Source organism: Schistocerca americana, chromosome 2, assembly GCF_021461395.2.
Source record: "Schistocerca americana isolate TAMUIC-IGC-003095 chromosome 2, iqSchAmer2.1, whole genome shotgun sequence".
NCBI classification, from domain to species: domain Eukaryota; kingdom Metazoa; phylum Arthropoda; class Insecta; order Orthoptera; family Acrididae; genus Schistocerca; species Schistocerca americana.
Window position 1 is genome coordinate 257,045,007 of NC_060120.1, and position 19,145 is coordinate 257,064,151.

Sequence of the window (19,145 nt, forward strand, 5' to 3'; positions counted from 1 at the left end):
GTAAAACAGTTCACTTCCCATTTTTTATGTAAATAAATACTATGTACAGTTCTTCGCATTTTTAATTGGCATGATGTAAGGTTGATAGGTACACTTTAGCACACAGAAAGACCCACCTCAAAGAATTTTAGTGAACAAAAGGAAAGAAGTAGCAAGCAAGAAATGTAAAATTTGGATGTCACTCTATTAGAATGGTGATGCCAATGAACGCAATTCATTAAGCTTTAATCAGTACGTCTGCCACATAAATATTAATACCCTGAAGTACACTGGCATGCAGACTTTCCTAAGGACAGAAGCAAATTTCAAATAGCATGTCACTGCCAAGTAACATAGTTCAATGAAACATGGACTTTTCATGGAAAGAATTGGTGAAATATAGTAACTGAAAGAAATATACAATGAGACAAACAGAAATGACACTTCTATTCAAAGACAATAATTACACTGAAGTCACGGAGATTTATGATGGTGACCTGGACATTACAAAATCCGGGACATGGATGTCAGTTGGGTGTGTGATCACCTTGGATGGCAGGACATGCTCTGTAATATGCTCCCAAGCTGGCCCAAGGTTGGTAGGGAGTTCTTGTGGTAGGGCATTCCATTTCTCCAATCCAACAGTGTGGTTAACAACTAGTGGATGGACTTTGGTGCATGTGCACATGCTGAAACACATTTCCCCAATGCATCCTACATGTGCTCGGTGGGATGTAAGTCAGGGAAATGGGCAGGCGAGTCCATTTGCGAAATATCCTCTCTTTCCAAGAGCTGCTCCACCTATGCAGTTCGATGTGGTTGCGCAGTCACCCATAAAAATGAAGTCAGGGGCAAATGCACACAATTGGGAAAGGAGTGCAGTGTCACAATAACATTGACCAGTGAGCATACTGCGTTCAAAAATTTGGAGGTCATTATGCCCATGGAACATTATGCATCTTCACACCATAACACCTGTGCCATCAAATTGATCGTGTTCAAAAATATTCCTGGGTGAATTACGTGTTCTCAACTCTTGCCATACCAGGGTACATAATGCACTGAGGAACATTGTCAAACATGATCGTTTTGGTGGTCCAGGTACTATGGTGTGGGGAGGCGTAATGTAGCATTGACGTACTGGCCTCCAAATCTTTGAACATGGCACACTCCCTGGTCAACATTATTGTGACAATGTACTACTTCCCCATGTGCACTGTTTAAGACATGCATTCGGCACTGACTTCATTTTTATGCATGACATTGAACTGCACAGACAGAAGAGTTGCTGGAGCGAGAGAGTTTTTGGTGAATGGACTGGTTTACCCATTCCATCTACTTAAATCCCATTGTGCACATGTGGGTTGTGTTGGAGAGACATGTTGGAGCATGTTCTAACCTGAATCCTTGATCTGTTGGCTACATAATTGTTATGTTATAATTTTACAAACTTTGTCTGTGTTTGCTTAATAAATGAATATTAAAATGAGCAAGTGCAGGTAGAAATGATAAGTAAACGGTTTGTACTTAACTCTCAGTACTGCTTTGTAGATCAGTGAATTACTGTTATCTCACAGTCTTGTAGGATGGTTCATCTTCTTGTGAGAGTAAGCTAGATTTTAATTTTAAAGTAAGCTCAGCGAAATAATATAAATATTGCAGGTAACTTTTTCTTTGCCACCCAACAACTTTACAACTCGACACTTGATAGCAAATGATAAAACAACTCGTATAGTTGCTGAAAGATGCAGCAATTACATATTGATTTTTAGCATCTAGAGAAACTTACATTTAATTGAATAATAATTAAATATGACATTAATTACATTTTAAAAAATGTGTTTTGATTTATTTTTCAAAATGATTATGGAACTATAGAATAAAACCATAATTTTAAATGTCAGTGACTTCAAATGCAGTTACAATTCTGAACCACACCAAAAATATAAAAAAAAATTATGTTCCCTGAAGAACACTAATTTTATGTTAAATTTATGGTTTCGATTTATAGATATAAATATATAAGACTATTCACACTTAACCCAAAATTGCAGTTTATGTACTGAAGGATCAAGTTTTATTTTATATACTGAAGGATCAAGTTTTAAATTTAACTGTCTGTCATATCTTACAACATGTGTGAAAGAACGGGCACTGACCTGTTCCATTGCAATGTTTGCATGTACCAACGACAACCCAGTAGCTGTCAACCACACTGGTGGAGGAATGGAACACCCTACAACAAAAACTCCCACCAACCTTGTGCCCAGCTTGGGAGCATGTGGCAGAGCATGCACTGCCATCTGTGGTGATCACAAACCCTATTAAGGTCCATGTCCCACGTTTTGTAATGCCCAGGAGACCATTATAAATCATGACAACTTCATTGTGATTATTTTCTTTGAATAAAAATGTCATTTCTCCTTGTCACATTGTGTATTTCTTTAAGATGCCTTTTGTACTATACTGTAGCAGTTTGTTCTGTCTACGGTCCAAGTTTCACCGCTCTGAGTTACTTGGCAGTGACACGTCGTGCGAGTTACTTTTGTTCTTATTTTTTGCTCATCAGTGTAATATTATAGCTGTCGGAAATGAGGGCTTCAAAATATGTTTCCTTGTCAAATGATCTTAGCGCTTTCTCTTATTGTGGTTTGTGCTTAAATGTGTATTGTCTTTCAATGTTGTTAGGTTGCTTGTACAGATAGGTGTAAGTAGTTTTCCAGAAATATATTAATTTTTATAGGTTATCAGACAGCTTAGCTGCAAGAATTTGTTATCTGACATTAATTTTGTGTTTCAGGTGAGAGTGTTGAAGAAAATGCTAATTTAGTAATTCGCCTTCTGATCAGAAGACCAGAATGCTTAGGTCCTGCTCTTAGAGGAGAAGGAGAAGGCCTTCTAAGAGCAATAATTGATGCAAATAAGGTACGTCATCTCATTTGGTGTGTTTTAGTGTGTGTGAAGCAGGAATCTCCCACATAATGCAACCCGCAACTGCAGTATCTACAATATATTGTAAATGTGTTCTTGATTCACATAACTAATTTCAAGGATCAACAGTTATTATAAAGTGCTTGTAGGTCTCACATAAAGAAATGCAAGATTTCCTAAAGGGATTGATCAATATTTACAGTAAGACATGAACTATCATTTGTAGCAAAAAACTTCCTATTCTGAATGCTTTCCAAGACAGAACACATTCACTGCATGTTGTTAGTTATTTTCTGTGTTATTTAATACATTGTCAGGTTTAAAAATGTACAACAAATATGGAACATTACAACACATGTTTTACAATGTGCCAAATGAAAAATACATATTTTTAACAGATTCACCTCTAAGCATTATCATACATATCACATTATAGCTGTTGTACAGTTAACAATAAATGTTTGAATATCCCACCACAACTTCAGTTTCTGCACTCTTGGGAGAACACATTGTCTGAGTGCCTCTGCACATCCCCTAATGATGGCAGCATCATCCATGACATGATTAGGCAGTTCATCTTGTGTATAGACCTTTCTTTTGTACACCTCAGACTTCATCCAGTCTCATAAACAAAAATCTAATGGTGTAATGTCTGGTGATCCTGGTGACCAGTTAACTGTACTACCATGGCCAATTCAGCGATTAGGATAAGTGTGGTTGAGATGTTCCCTCAGAGGTCTGGTAAAATGTATAGGGGCTTCATAATGACTGATGTACATTGCAATCCACATTGCCAAAGGACCGTCCTCAAGATGTTCAACAAAGAAATCTTCAAAAAAATACGAATAATTCTGTCACATCATTCACTCTTCTTAAATGGCTGGGCCTATCAACATGTTACCAATCATGCCACATCAAACATTGATCGAAAAATGAACTTGGAAATTGGTTTTGCGCTGGTTTTGTGTGATTATTGATGATTATTATGTGTGTGGTTCATTCCTTTCTGTATATGGTTTCATCAGTGAATAGTGTTAATGAAAGCAAATGATGATTATCGTTTAAATAGTGAGAAAATTCAAGTTGTGTGACAATGTCACCTAAGTGGAGATTGTGGACACTCTATGAGGAGTGGGTACAAGTTTTCCACATATAATGTTTCCTTTACACACTGATATGTGAAGAAAATCGCTGTCTGCTGCCAGTGGGACTACACTTCACCATTTCAATACTGTATTGCTGTTCCTGTTGTTTACCTACATGTTCTGAAGGAAATAGGAAACATGAAGAATACCAGTTTCAAGCGATGTGTTCAAAACACTTGACGATCAGATCAGAAATTGGGCATGTCGGGAAGTGCCAGCGGTATTCTTCGACAGCTGCAGGAGCACTACCAATGCAGGAGTTGTTTCATTAGTGTAGGTGTGTGACATTTTAGCCAACGTGTGTTAAAACACTGTTAACCATTGCTTCTCTCTGATACACTCTCAATGCTGCAAAGATCATTAGTAGAAACACTGTTTCACAATATGATTAGAAGCTAATATGCTTGCTGTGAGTGCTTTCTTTTATTTTTTTCTCTTAGAAAATGATGTATAAAATAGTGTAACACATCATAGTACACATAACTTTCCTGAAGCAATGCTATAAGTCTGGCAACAAAATTATGTACTCTTTCTCAAATTTGTCTATAATGTCATAAACATTTTTCAAAATATTAGGTGAATAATTCTTTATTTAGTGAGCAAGAAATTTCTATTTAACTTTACGTAAATTAAATTTGGAAAATAATCAAGTGCGTATGGCATTAGTTATGAATTATATAAAACAAATAGAAACAAATTACATTTTTCTTATCAATGTGCAAAGTAAAATCTGTAAATGAGCCAGTTTTTGTACTGTACTTTATTTCATAAAAGTTATGTAAAATGTGTTATGATATTATAGACAAATTTGGAAAAGAATATAATATCATAAATACCTGAAAATATAATAATGCACTTACATAAAAACCATGAAGCAAAATAGTAGAATATTGTATCTAAGAACAGGGGTAAAGGTAAGCAACAAATCGTATGTGATTCTGTTTCTACTGGCATATTAGTTAATTGAACAGCTTACAGTACATGGACTGTTTGATCAACAAACAGCATAGCTGTAATATGTTAGGAGAGTGTGTGCAATAAGGATGATGTTGATGATGATGATTAGGGGCAAGATCATATATAAGAAATAGAAGACAGTGTAGTCGGACCACAGGTTGGAGGAGTAGAGCAGTTTTGTGTCCCAAGTGTTAACCAAATGCAGGGTGACATGTGCCTACTTTCCTACTTGAAGCTGTCCATCCAAGATATAATGTCGTCGATGAGCCATCCCACTTGAAACATACCTACTTTGCAACATTACCAATGGTTTAACCAGTATTTTCACAAAAGTTATGTACTTTTCTAGCCTGTCTGATTGCTGATATAGTACATATAGAAACACAGAAAGTTAGTACATTCAGTACTAAATTTTGATTTGTATAGAAATAGGTAGTGAGTAGAAATCTCAGCAACAGTTCAAAATACATTAACAAGCTTGGAAAAATATCTGAGCAAGTAAGATGTGGTTAAGAGCGAGCATAAAGTTGAATAAAAAAGGATAAATGGGAGGGAATTTCATATTGCACAATTGAAATCAGAGTCATTATTGCCAAAAATGAGATGAAATTACAACTTTCGTTAACTCAGGATGGCATTGAAAATGTCATTTGATTTAAAAACCACATAATCTTTGTTTGTTGTAAGGAACCAAAGTTAGTCAAGTGGTTGATTTGGAGAATAAGGGGGAGGAGTAGCTACGCTTCAGAAGATGTGACTTAGCAAGCACTTGTCAGCCTTGGATATTGCTTTTTGATTTGAATGAGAGTAGAGACTGAAGGGTTCAAATAGGTGCTGCATGTTATCTCCTTCTGAGCTGTCTGTTGATTGTGTTGTGTATTGAACCGGGGACCTAGAAATGACGGAGTGGCTTTGTCCCACCGTAGCCCTCAGAGTGGTTCACAACTCCACAACAAGCCACAGCAGTCCACCCACCCCACCATCACCCCACACCGAACCCAGGTTTATTGTGCGGTTTGGCCTTCGCTCGATCCCCCCAGGAATGTCTCATACCAGACAAGTGTAACCCCAATTGTTTGTGTCGTAGAGTAATTATAGTGTACGCATATGTGGAGACAGTGTTTGCGCAGTGATCACTGACATAGTGTAACTGAGGCGGAATAAGGGGAACCAGTCTGCATTAGCCGAGGCAGATGGAAAACCACCTTAAAAATCATCCACAGGCTGGCCGGCACACTGGACCTTGACACTAATCCGCCAGGCGGATTTGTGCTGGGGAGCAGCACGCCTTCCCTCTCGGGAAGCAACGCGTTAGACTGCGTGGCTAGCCGGGCGGGCTCCTGTCTGTTGATACTATATATATATATAAACAAAGATGATGAGACTTACCAAACAAAAGCGCTGGCAGGTCGATAGACACACAAACAAACACAAACATACACACAAAATTCAAGCTTTCGCAACAAACAGTTGCTTCATCAGGAAAGAGGGAAGGAGAGGGAAAGACGAAAGGATGTGGGTTTTAAGGGAGAGGGTAAGGAGTCATTCCAATCCCGGGAGTGGAAAGACTTACCTTAGGGGGAAAAAAGGACAGGTATACACTCGCGCGCACACACACATATCCATCTGCACATACACAGACACGAGCAGACATTTGTATATTTTCCATTAGCTGTTTGTGATCTCATCTGCAGTTGGGAAATGATGCCACCAATATTTATAAACAGGAACTAAAAACTCTTACAGATCTTAAACTTGACTTTTTGCTTTAATGAAATCACAAGATTAGTAACACCTGTGAGTCAGATTAAGTTTTTACTTTTAACAGGGGAACACAACAGTGTTACATGCCACAGGATATGAAATTTCTTTTTATTCAAAACCACTGACCTTTATTCCCTCTTTCACATGACATATGAACATAGGCACCTTGCAGATATAACAAACACAGCCTAATTAATCACTCTGCACATCAGTGTTTCTAAGGAGAGCATCATGCACATGTCGACATCTACAATTACATCTACATTTATGCTATACAAACCACCATGAGATGAATGGCAGACAGTACATCCCACTGTACCAGTTATTAGGGTTTCTTTCCATTCCATTCACATATGATTGTCTGAATGCCTCTGTGAGTGAAGTAATTATTCTGATCTTATCCTCACAGTCCTATGTGAGTGATATGTAGGGGATTGTAGTATATTCCTAGAATCATTATTTAAATCTGGTTATTCAAACTTCGTTGATAGACTGTTTTTGGGTAGTTTACCTCTATCTTCAACTGCCAGTTCCATTTCTTCAGTATCTCTGTGACATTCTCCCATGGATCAGACAAACATGTGACCATTCGTGCTGCCCTTCTCTGTATACATTCAGTGTACCTTCTTAGTCCTATTTGGTATGGGTTCCACACACTTGAGAAATATTCTAAAACCAGTCACACAAGTGATTTGTAAGCAGTCTTCTTTGTAGATTGATTGCACTGCATAACAGTTGACTGAACCTATGTGATCATTGCATTTCATATCCCTGCAAAGTGTGACACCTAGATATTTGTATGAGTTGGCTGATTCCAATGCTGACTCTTTGTTTTTTGGGGTGCACAGTTTTACATTTCTGAATATTCAAAATCTTTGTCAATCTTTGCATCACTTTGAAATATTTTGAGATCTAGCTGAATGTTTATACACTTATTTCAGATAGTATGTCATTATAGATAATTGCATCATCTTCAAAAAAAGTTTGATGTTACTATTAATATTGTCTGCAAGGTTATTAAAATACAACATTAACTGCAAGGATCCCAACATAATTCCCTCGGGCACACCCGAACATCTGACGATGACTCTCCATCAAAGATAACATGCTGCATCTTCCCTACCAAAAAGTCCTCAGTCAAGTGACAAATTTCACTTTATATCTCATATGATTGTACTTTTGACAATAAACATAGGTGTGGTACTGAGTCAAATGCTTTTCAGAAATAAAGAAATACTGATACCTCATTATATTTGAGCTCAGAATATGTTCTAAGACTCTACAACAAATCGATGTCTAGGATACCGGACAGTAGTTTTGTGGATCACTACTACTACTCTTCTTGTAGATGGGTGTGACCTGCACTTTTTTCCAAGAACTGGGCACAGTTTTTTGTTCAAGGGCTCTACAATAGATTTTAGTTAGGAGACAGGCTAACTCCACAAATTCAGTATATAATCTGACAGGGATTTCATCGGCCCTGGAGCTTTGTTCAATTTTAAAGATTTCAGCTGTTTCTCAACACCACTGACACTACACTAATACTTACTTCATTCCCCTTTCCAGTGGTATGAGGGTTAAATTGGGCCAATTCTCGTGGGTTTTTCTTTGAAAAGGAACGTTTGAAAATGGAGCTAAGCATTTCATATTTTTCTTTGCTGGTGCCACTAACAGCATTTACATATGACCAGAATTTCTTTGGGTTTTGTGAAATACCATGTGACAATATTCTGCAATCGTAATCATAGAGTCACTGAAGGCATCGCGTGTTGTTCTCTCGGCATCCAAAGGAGTTTCATTCAGGATCTGTGTATCTACAGCCCTAGGCTTTGTTTTACACCTGTTATGCAGTAATATTTCACATGTTGCGCAACCACAAACATATTACACTAAAGAGTTCTTGCTACAACTGAGATTCTCCTGTCACTAACGCATTCATAAACATCAACTTGGCACTGTAGCAATTGACAAATCAATAGCCTCATTTCCAATTGCCTTCACAGTGCCATTAAATCACAATTACATCTGTTTCTGCAAAAAACTACTGTGAAGCATACTTGACCCATCATCATTGTGTGGTGAAGCTAAATGTTGCAACAATGCCAATCATGGATTATATCAGCATTTCCTCTCTCACCTCTCCTTAAAAGCAAAACAAACATATTCTCAGTATTGATGCAGGCTGTAGATAAATATATCTTTGATGCAAAATGGTGGGTATACACCTGTAAGTCTGTTTTATTAATTTTTTAAGTTCATATTCTTCAGTCAGTCTACAATATGACTATAATTGACTGCTCTAAAACCATCAGTCTTTGTCAAATGCTGTACCTTGAACTTCCAGTTTAACACTTCTCAAGTTTATAAGCATTCTATCTCTATTCATACATTATAGCTTACCTGCAGGAAGTACTACTTTTGTCAAACAATAGAATCATTCATCTCTTTTAAGGCATGGAAGAAATTACTTCTATTAATAATGTAGCATACAATGTGCATGGTTTGTCCAATTTTTCTACAAATAAACTACTTGATGGTTATTACTATTAAGGACCATTTCATTGTTTTCCAATACAGATGTCAGAGCGCATTGCTGATAGAAGAAAAGTAATGGATGAGGCAGAAGGAACTATGACAGTGATGCAGTTTGAGCATCCTTTACCAGAAAGTGAAGATGATGAAGATTATATAGATACTGGTGCTGCAATTCTTAATTTCTATTGTACACTGGTAGATCTGCTTGGACGATGTGCTCCAGATTCATCTGTGATTCTGCAGGTAATATATTGTATAAGAAGTTGTTAAAATGTAGCATAATAAAGTAGAGAAATGTAAGTGAATTTATTTTCAGACCACTCTTACCTTTTTGAGACAGCATTTTCAAAGATTGTATTAATTAATTAATTTTTTTCTAGAATTTTGTTTGTTTTGAATGTTAGTAATATTTATTTCTTCATTACAGGGAAAGAATGAGTCCCTCAGAGCTCGGGCAATTTTAAGGTCTTTAGTTCCTCTTGAGGATCTTCAGGGTGTTCTGAGTTTAAAGTTTACACTGCAAAATCCAGCAGCTGGAGAAGAAAGGCCAAAGAGTGACATGCCATCTGGTCTTATACCAGCAAATAAACAGAGCATTGTTTTGTTCCTGGAGAGAGTTTATGGCATTGAGACACAAGAACTTTTCTTCAGGCTACTGGAGGAAGCTTTTCTTCCTGATCTCAGAGCAGCAACTATGCTGGATAGGGTAAGTTCTAGTGTCTTTTTTTTTTTTTTTTGGCAGATATGTAATAATGAATTTTTAGGTTTTACTCCTTAATAATTTTTGTAAGGAGATAGATCACTGTTATTATTAAGCAAGAAAAACTTTTGTAATTCTTTGTGGTTTTTATCAAATAACTGCATCATTTATAGTAACCAATTGCAGTGAGTACTGCGTGTTTCAGTATATTTCCAAATCAATCCATATCTTATTAATTATCTATAGAATGAAAAGCCAAAGACATCTAATAATGTAAAGTTCTGAGATTTCCAGATAGTGAGTTTGTCAAAATGGTGTAATATTTCAATGAGTATCACCACCGTCATCTTCTGGTGAAAAATTTGAATGAGGTTTGGATTTTCTTCGTTAGGCAGTGTTGAGGGGTGATCTACCTTCTCTCCTTTATTGTATTGTCCCAAAATCCAGTAGCCCCGCCCAGTGCTCTGCTCTATTCAAAATCAAACATATGGTGTTTGTCCAAGCTGCATAAACCAACTGCTGATTTATCCTTTTGTCTGAGGCCATATGTTTCATTTGAATGGTACAGAGTTCTGTGCAGGAAGCATTTGTATTGTAAAATACATAATTACAAATTGTTGATTCCAGAAGAGAGACCAACCACATGCATCTTAACTGTGTGGAATAATAATAATAATACTAATAATAATAATAATAATAATAAACTGTCATAAAAATAAAATGAATAAACACTGGTTTAAACTATTTGTGGGTTTCAGAATACATGGCTAGTTTAACATGTTGAGGCCAAGCAATACATTAGTGCATTGTAAGATAAATAATGTTCATAACTAACTACTATTTTGAGTTAAATAAATCAATATTTATTGATTCCTTTTTAAGCAGATCAAATGTAATAACAGCATTAAAGCATTTAATTTGAAAGTTCACAGCAGTATACTACATTAACTAATGAATAGTTCCAGTAAACTACTGAAAATTGTTCTAACTTCAAATGTGTGTGTTTAAATTTAGAGTTCATTTCTGGCTAACCATTACAAATCACAAGTCCTAAGTGCTTACAAACCTGCAACATGATATAACAAAGGAAGTCACCAAAATTAGAAGCAGTGATGACCCTTAAAGCAAAAGCAGAGACTGCCAACTGTGATTTGCTTGGAACTCGATACTGGTCACAATACACTGTGAGCTTCCCCAGCCAAGTGGCTTCCAGGTGGCACATGGGGTGAAGCCAAATTGACCATGCCAGGACTCGGGCACAGCTATTCTCTACCTCCCACTCCTCCCCATCCCTCTGACCATGGAGTCAGTTGGAAGGGTCAGACTACCGCCCGGCACCAGCTACATAAAAACAATACTGACAGACACCAATTTGACATTTTGCCAGTATGCAATTGGAGTGGTACTTACAGAAACATTCCACCATAGTAGAAAACTCATCTGTTTGGAAATCTGAGAACTTTTGACTATTTCGACTTGCTGGGAAACACAATGTCATGCCAAGTAGATTTATATTACTATGTAGTGGGAATAGATGCTATTTCATTGTCTTTTTTATAAAAATAAAATCTCTCCTGCAGTTACACTAATGACACTTGCATTCATCACTTTGCATGCTTTATCTGTAAAATATACTGCTGTGGTATAATTGTTATTAGATGTTTTTGCTGTCAACACATTTTAGTCACATTTTTGTGGTAATATGGCCAACATTTTATTCTTAGTAGGATAATCTGTAACAACAACAAAAAATTAACTCACAAAAAGAGTGTCAAGATATAAAACCCTTAGAACCAAATATAATTTTCAAGAACTGAGCAGAGAACGAATTTACTTAGTCATTTTCCCAACTTTCTGCACTTGCTGTTTTCTTCATTTTCTTCACAGTTGATGAATATTCTGAATTCTAAAAATCTATCAGTTTTTTGTGTTTACTTTAGCTTTAGTAACTCTTGTTACTGTACAGAGTACAGTCATTATGTAAATTCAGTGCTGGTAATTGGACTGAGTTAGGTAACACAATGATTAAGTCACTGGGCTCACATTTTGGAGAAAAAAAAAAATTCATCTTATTTTTCACTTCATTGCTGCGTCTGTTATCTACATCCTCATCTATACTCTGCAAACCACTGTGAAGTACATGGAAGAGGGTACATCCCGTTGTACCATTAATAACGCATTCTCCCATTTCATTCATGTATGGATTGCGGGAAGAATGATTCCTTAAATGCCTGTGTGCATGCTGTAATTAGTCTTATACTGTCTTTGTGACCCCTATGGGAACAATACATAGATGGTTGTAATGTATTCCTAGATTCATCACTTAATGCTTGTTCTAGAAATTTTCTACGTAACTTTTCATGGGATAATTGGTATCTATCTTCAAGAGTATGGCAGTTCAGTTTCTTCAGCATCTCTATGATACTCTCCCATGGGTGGAACAAACCTGTAACCATTCATGCTATCCTTCTTTGTATCTGTTCAATATGGCCTTAGTCCTATTTGGTATGGTTTCCACATACTTGAGTGGTATTCTTGGATGGGTCACACAAATATTTTGTGTGCAGTTTCCTAGTATTCTATCAATGAATTGCAGTCTGCCAGCTGCTTTACCTATGACTGAGCTTATATGATTAATCCATTTCACAGTCCTACAATGTGTTATGCCCAGGTACTTGTATTAGTTGACCAATTCCAACTATGACTTGTAGATATTACTTACTGAAAATAACTGGAGAAATAAGCTTTACACATCCAGCCGAAGATGTTGAGTGCACTCGAGTTATGTGAAGAAAGACATACAACAAAAGCATGAAATGGTGACAGATCAGAAGTTGAATGTATAAAATTGCCATACTTTATTAACCGCTCATCTCCCTTGCTGAGCAGTCAGTGTGTCTGGCTGCCATGCAGAGGACCCAGGTTTAATTCTGAACATTAACTGGAGAAATGTAACAAGGTGCACTAAACAATTGAGCAGGAGGAACTCCATGGTCTGCAAAGCTGGGATAGCAGCGTGCTGACCCCATGCCCCTCCCTCCTGCTTCCAAATGATGCCATATGGCAGAGAATGACACAGCAGCCAGTTACCACAGGTGGACCTCTCGACATCATTGCATAGTTACTTTTTCCATACTTATTTCTTGTAATTGTTCAGAGTTGTGATTATTTATAGTTTATCTTATCAACCATTTTAAAGGCACTTTATCATAAAACTGAATTAGTGTTAATCTAGTATATGCCTGGCAAGAGAGAGAGAGTACACTTTCTTAACTGTCAGTGAATGTAATAGTGAAGCTACATTTATTTACTTTCTTTTTTCAGAATGACGGATATGAATCAGACATGGCCTTAGCAATGAATCGTTACATAGGAAATTCTATTTTGCCACTTCTCATCAAACATTCTAAATTTTATAATGAGGCTGATAACTATGCAAACCTTCTGGATGCAACATTGCATACTGTGTATCGTCTTTCCAAGAATAGGATGCTCACCAAAGGCCAAAGGGAAGCTGTGTCTGACTTCTTGGTCGCTCTTACCAGGTTTGTCAAAAAGGAACAATACATAGCTTTAAATTCAAAAATCATAAGTTGTTTTATTGGCATTTTGTTTGTGTAAATGGACATTAAATAAATACTAAAGCCATGATATTCATTGTTAATAGTGACTAATTTGAGCGATCTGTATGTTCACTGTTTAAATTACTTTCATTTTTACTACGAAAGATTCAGATAATGACTGTCTCACAAGCAAGACCAAATTGGGAGTAGTAGAGGAAGAAACCACTTTAGCTCCAATTTTCCTATTAGGATATTGTGTGTACAGTTGAACGATTGATTGATTAGTTCATTGATGGAACAATTTACATAAAATAAAAAAAATTTCTCATGTTTTTTCCAACATGATTTTTGGAGAAAGTGACAACAGATGTATTTCTAATACTTAGTGTTACAAAATCTGATGCGCAGAGTTAATGTTAAAATAGTAGCTTGTAGTATTTACATGTTGTTGGGTTGTTAGAGTGGTGCCCATTGGATTTACTAGAAAGATTTTGGAAGTCTTTTCAATACTTCCACCAATTCAGAAACCAAATGCTAAATGAAAACAGCAAGCCTTGCCATTTTTGGAAGAACTCTACAGTAGTAGCCTCAGCAGCCAGAGACTGTGGACATGTGTGTGTTAGAGAGAGATAGTTGCATTTGTGTGAGTGTGTGTGCATGTATGTTGTCTAATTCCGATGCATGCCTTTTTGGCCGAAAGTTTACTTTTTTGCCAGTCTTTTTGTTGTATCCATCTGTGACTCAACATCTCCGCTATATGGCACCTAGCAGTCTATCCTTTTCATAACACTGCCTCTAAAGTAGTTTATGACTGATGATTATGTATTTCTAGTTTCATGAAGTTTCAACCATGAAAAATGTAGCATGTTGTCATGGCAGCCATCAAAAGGCTGCTTTAAGTTAGGAGAGCATCTATATCTTTTTACATGGAATGCCATCTCCTTACAACAGCACTTGCCAGGTGCTATTATAAATACATGACTACTACAAGAGTAGCAGTAGCTGTACTTTGATTTTGAGTACTGTTATTTAGTGCTATAATAACACACATCTTATATGGTGGCGGTTTCTATTGGGTAAATACTCTATTTATTGTGAGCTTCAAACAGAGTAATCTGAATTTTTAAAATTGGCTCACATAGCAAGTTCATTGAAGATCAAAAGAAAATAGTCTTAATATCGACTCTTAAATTTAGCCTCACAGATCAAATTACAAAAATTTGCACATTATATTTTAAGTTAGTCCCTGTTTTAGATTATAATAATTTTTTCTTCTTAAATAGTTTAGTTACGAGTAGGAACCAGAAAAATTCGCTTTTTGCGAAATAGGTACGAATTCTGCCTCAAAATGCAAAAAAACAAAATTACTTAATAGTTGCATTTCATAGTGAATTATATCCACATGAACTATTTTATCACAGATAGTTTGAAACGTCTTTATTTTCTGATGTAAGTATCGAAAACGTAACCAATTTTCAGTTACTGGTACTGTACATCATCTGGTGAGGCCCAAGTTGGAAATATAGTGTGCATAAGAATGTTTTCGCTCAATGATCTGGTGCCATGCCAACTGTGGGCAGTTGAATGGTCTATTTAAGATACTTGCACACAATACAACGTAATATTCAGCCGTTTGACCTAACATTTTTTAGCGAAACAACACATCTGTTTGTTTGTTAGCTAAAGCTCTAAAGATGGTATAATGCAGCCACTTAATGTGGCAAATTGTGTTGGATGTTTTGAACTGTGTTCGAATCAAATACCACTACTGGTCAAGAGTTCAGGCCTGAAATACGTCATTAACAATACTCTGCTAATCTCAACGAGCAATTGTGAGGTAGCTGTCACTGAATGCTTTGTGTTGTGTGTTGCTCATTGTTTTCTTTTTTTACTTTGAAGTAAGTGAAGTGACTAGTCCTGGTCCATCATGGATTTTGAATATGACCCTTACAACACCAGAAGAGATCAGCAGTCCCTGTTACAGAGTGTCAGTTCTGTAACATTGGTTACTGCCCTGTGAAATGGAGGTGGAGCTAATTACCTGACACCGCTCTTCTCCCATCTGGCATTCAAAATTCCAGTTGCAACCTTTTGTCTCTATAGCCTATTGTGACAGCACTCTGCTTTATAATGATTGGCAAACAAAATCTGTATTCTTTCTTGACTGCTTCAAAATTCTTCCCATAACATTAAAATAGAGTTACCATACATTCTGCTGCTACACTAAGAGCTTTGTGACTTCTACCTATAGCATTGCCAAACATGGCTTGCACGGCTATGAATGCCCAAAAAAGATAAAAATTAATAGTCTGTAGATTTTGTAATCATTGAATTGAGCTGAAAAAGGCAAATGATGCCCAGAAATGAGAGATGCATTCAGTTCACTGATGGGAAACCACTGCTGCTCTTCACCGGAACAGTCATGTTTGAAAGCTTGAATACAGCCATTGAATAAAATAAAGATCGTTGTTAAGAAAATTGTGTTGAAGTTTTTGCAAAAGCAAACATTCCAGTTACACAGTTCCTAATTAACACATTCTATAACAGTCAGTTTCGCAGAACTAAGGCTTTGATTGTATTCACTCGTGCATTGTGATAACCTGTTTAATATGTGCTCCTAATCATTTACAAACAAAAAAATGGATGTGAACTTTAACAAAATAGGTCGGTATTTTGCAAATTATATATATCTAAAAACAAAGATTCTGTAACTTACCAAACGAAAGCATTGGTACATTGATAGAAACAATAACAATAACAAACACAAACACAAATTTCAAGCTTTTGCAACTCACAGTTGCTTCATCAGGAAAGAGGGAAGGAGAGGGAAAGACGAAAGGATGTGGTTGGTTGGTTGTTTCGGGGAAGGAGACCAGACAGCAAGGTCATCGGTCTCATTGGATTAGGGAAGGACGGGGAAGGAAGTCGGCCGTGCCCTTTGAAAGGAACCATCCCGGCATTTGCCTGGAGCAATGTAGGGAAATCACGGAAAACCTAAATCAGGATGGCCGTACGCGGGATTGAACCGTCGTCCTCCCAAATGCGAGTCCAGTGTCTAACCACTGTGCCACCTCGCTTGGTCAAAGGATGTGGGTTTTAAGGGAGAGGGTAAGGAGTCATTCCAACCCCGGGAGCGGCAAGACTTACCTTGGGGGGAAACAGGGACAGGTATACACTCGCACACACACACAGATCCATCCGCACATATATATGTGTGTGTGTGTGTGTGTGTGTGTGTGTGTGTGTGTGTGTGTGTGCATGAATTTTGCCAAAAAGCCCTACATGTTTAGTCAGTTGTTATGCGTATACATAAATCATTCACACATGCAGTCACTGGCCAGTTGCATTTTATATTTTCTTTTAATCAGTAAATAGAATGAAAGTGACTACTGCAGTGCCTGACCTATGTACACAAGCATATCTGGGCTTGTAATTCAAAAAATAGCTCAAAATAAAATATGTTACATCCTGTCGTCATTATTTGCTGATTGGCACTGTTAGTAATAGTTATAGCCATATACATGGTGTGATCCAAATTGTATAATAAAGTTATATAGAAATGCTGTGTAAACTCGGACCTCTGTTAGCCCTTAGAGCTTTTTCTGTCAGCATTTTTCTGTGTTGAGGTAAATTCTTTATCTTTGTCTGAAATAGTGCTGTGTATTTTGCTGTAAAGCTGTTCATTTTTTTTTTTTTTTTTTTTTTTTGGTGGGAGAGGGGCTGTTTTCTGAAGATCCTCATTTCCTTAAAAACTCTTGACTCCAATGAGCCTGCAGTTTTCGGTATGCCACAGGCCTGCAGAGATGAAGAATAAAAGTAACAATATTTGTTGATAAATATCTGATAATTCTGCAATTTTTTTTATTACAGAAATATAGAAAAATACATTACTAACTAACTATGCTTTGATATTTCTAGAATGTTACATGATTTGATAATTTGTATTTTTGCTTCTAGCCAAATGCAGCCAAGCATGCTCTTGAAACTACTGAGAAAGTTGACAGTTGATGTCTCAAGATTGTCTGAATACACCACAGTGGCATTAAGGGTAAGTATTTTTAATTTGTGAAGGCAGTTTTTAGTACTGCAGGATGTATTTTTTTTTTTTAATTTTTACACTATCACAAGCTGTGTCATAACAGGCAACAGTTGAAAGACCCTTCAAAATTGTGCACTCTTTTCCTGTACAGTCTTGAGTGGCATATCACTGATAAATTCAAACTGTGATTGCCAGATGTAATTTCATGGTCCTATATGACTGTACTGGGCAGCCTCTAGTTCGTTGATTGCTAAACAGCAATTTTATAGTTCTGAAAAATTTTATCACCCATACTCACCCATAGCCTGAATATACAGTGTGGCTTTAATTAAACTTTTGCTACTTGAACCAATGTAGGCAGAAAACTATTTACTGTATTTGTGCCCAACTTTATAGGAATGATGTTCAGACTGTCCGCTGCAGGATTTCCATTGACAGTAGCGTTAATGTCATGACTTGCCATTAGGTGCCAGTAATGACTTAGGGTTGAAACCCAAGTATCAGTATGCATTATAATTCCAAACAGTCAACATAGGTCTGGACAAAGTGAGCAGGGCTTCACTCATAAAGCTATTTTAACGAACAACAATGATAGTGCTGCTCCTTTTCATGAATATCATTGCATCAAAGGAATGTGGAGAGGTCCTCTTTCTGCACAAGCATTGAAGAACGTGATTCAAAGTTCAAATTAACTTGTAGATTGCTCCTGGGAGAGGCCACAAAATGTTGAAGAAGTTATTGTTGCCGTGACTGAGACTGCTGGACCTAATGCGTGAACTTCAAGCTGTGCAAGAGCTGTGTCATGACAGTGTAACATTCCATGATCCACCATTCAAAAAGTGTTGTGAACAATTGTGAAACGATATCTGTACATATTTCACATTACTCACCAGTTTTTGCCACATGACGCAAATATTTGAGTAAACTTTGCTCTTACATTTCTTGCAAGGCTTGAAGTTGATGATGTGTGGCTTTGGAAATTTTTATGGAGAGATAAAGCACACTTCATGCTCACTGTGGAAGTGAACGCTCACAGTTGTCAGCTTTGGGGATCATCACCACCAACGAATGTTTAAGAAGTTCCCCTACCTACTGAATGTGTCAGTGTATGGTGTGGCTTCATGACACGATTCATAATTTGCCCATTTTTGTTTGAGGAACTTGGACCCCAAGGACCAGGGACATGCAGTGTGAATAGCACACATTACTGTGTACTGCTTCACCAACATGTGATACCTTCTCTATGGGACAGAGGTGCTTTGGACTCAACTGTTATGATATGTGGTGGAGCTCCACCTCACATTGCTCATAAGTTCATTCAGTTTCTCAGTAACACATTTGGAGAAAACTGAATCTTTGGCTGAACATTCCAAACTGAGTGGCCACCAAGATTATCACGTTTGAACCCATGTGATTTCTGGCTGTGGGGTTACTTGAAGAACAGGGTTTGTCAACAGGACACTAACACACATAGGAGACTGAATATGAGCATAGTGAGAGATGTACCTGAGATGTTTTTGGCAGCAGTAGAG

General features: G+C 37.1%; 1 protein-coding gene across 1 annotated transcript in view; it reads left to right on the forward strand.

The window, feature by feature from the left end:
• Positions 1-19,145, forward strand: part of LOC124595722 (ryanodine receptor) — a 690,379-nt gene that overhangs the window by 450,122 nt on the left and 221,112 nt on the right. Inside the window, exons 51-55 of the mRNA XM_047134588.1 lie at positions 2,780-2,904; positions 9,354-9,554; positions 9,739-10,017; positions 13,336-13,556; positions 17,532-17,622. Coding sequence (XP_046990544.1) covers positions 2,780-2,904; positions 9,354-9,554; positions 9,739-10,017; positions 13,336-13,556; positions 17,532-17,622 — 917 coding nt within the window. The remainder of the gene's footprint in view (positions 1-2,779; positions 2,905-9,353; positions 9,555-9,738; positions 10,018-13,335; positions 13,557-17,531; positions 17,623-19,145) is intronic.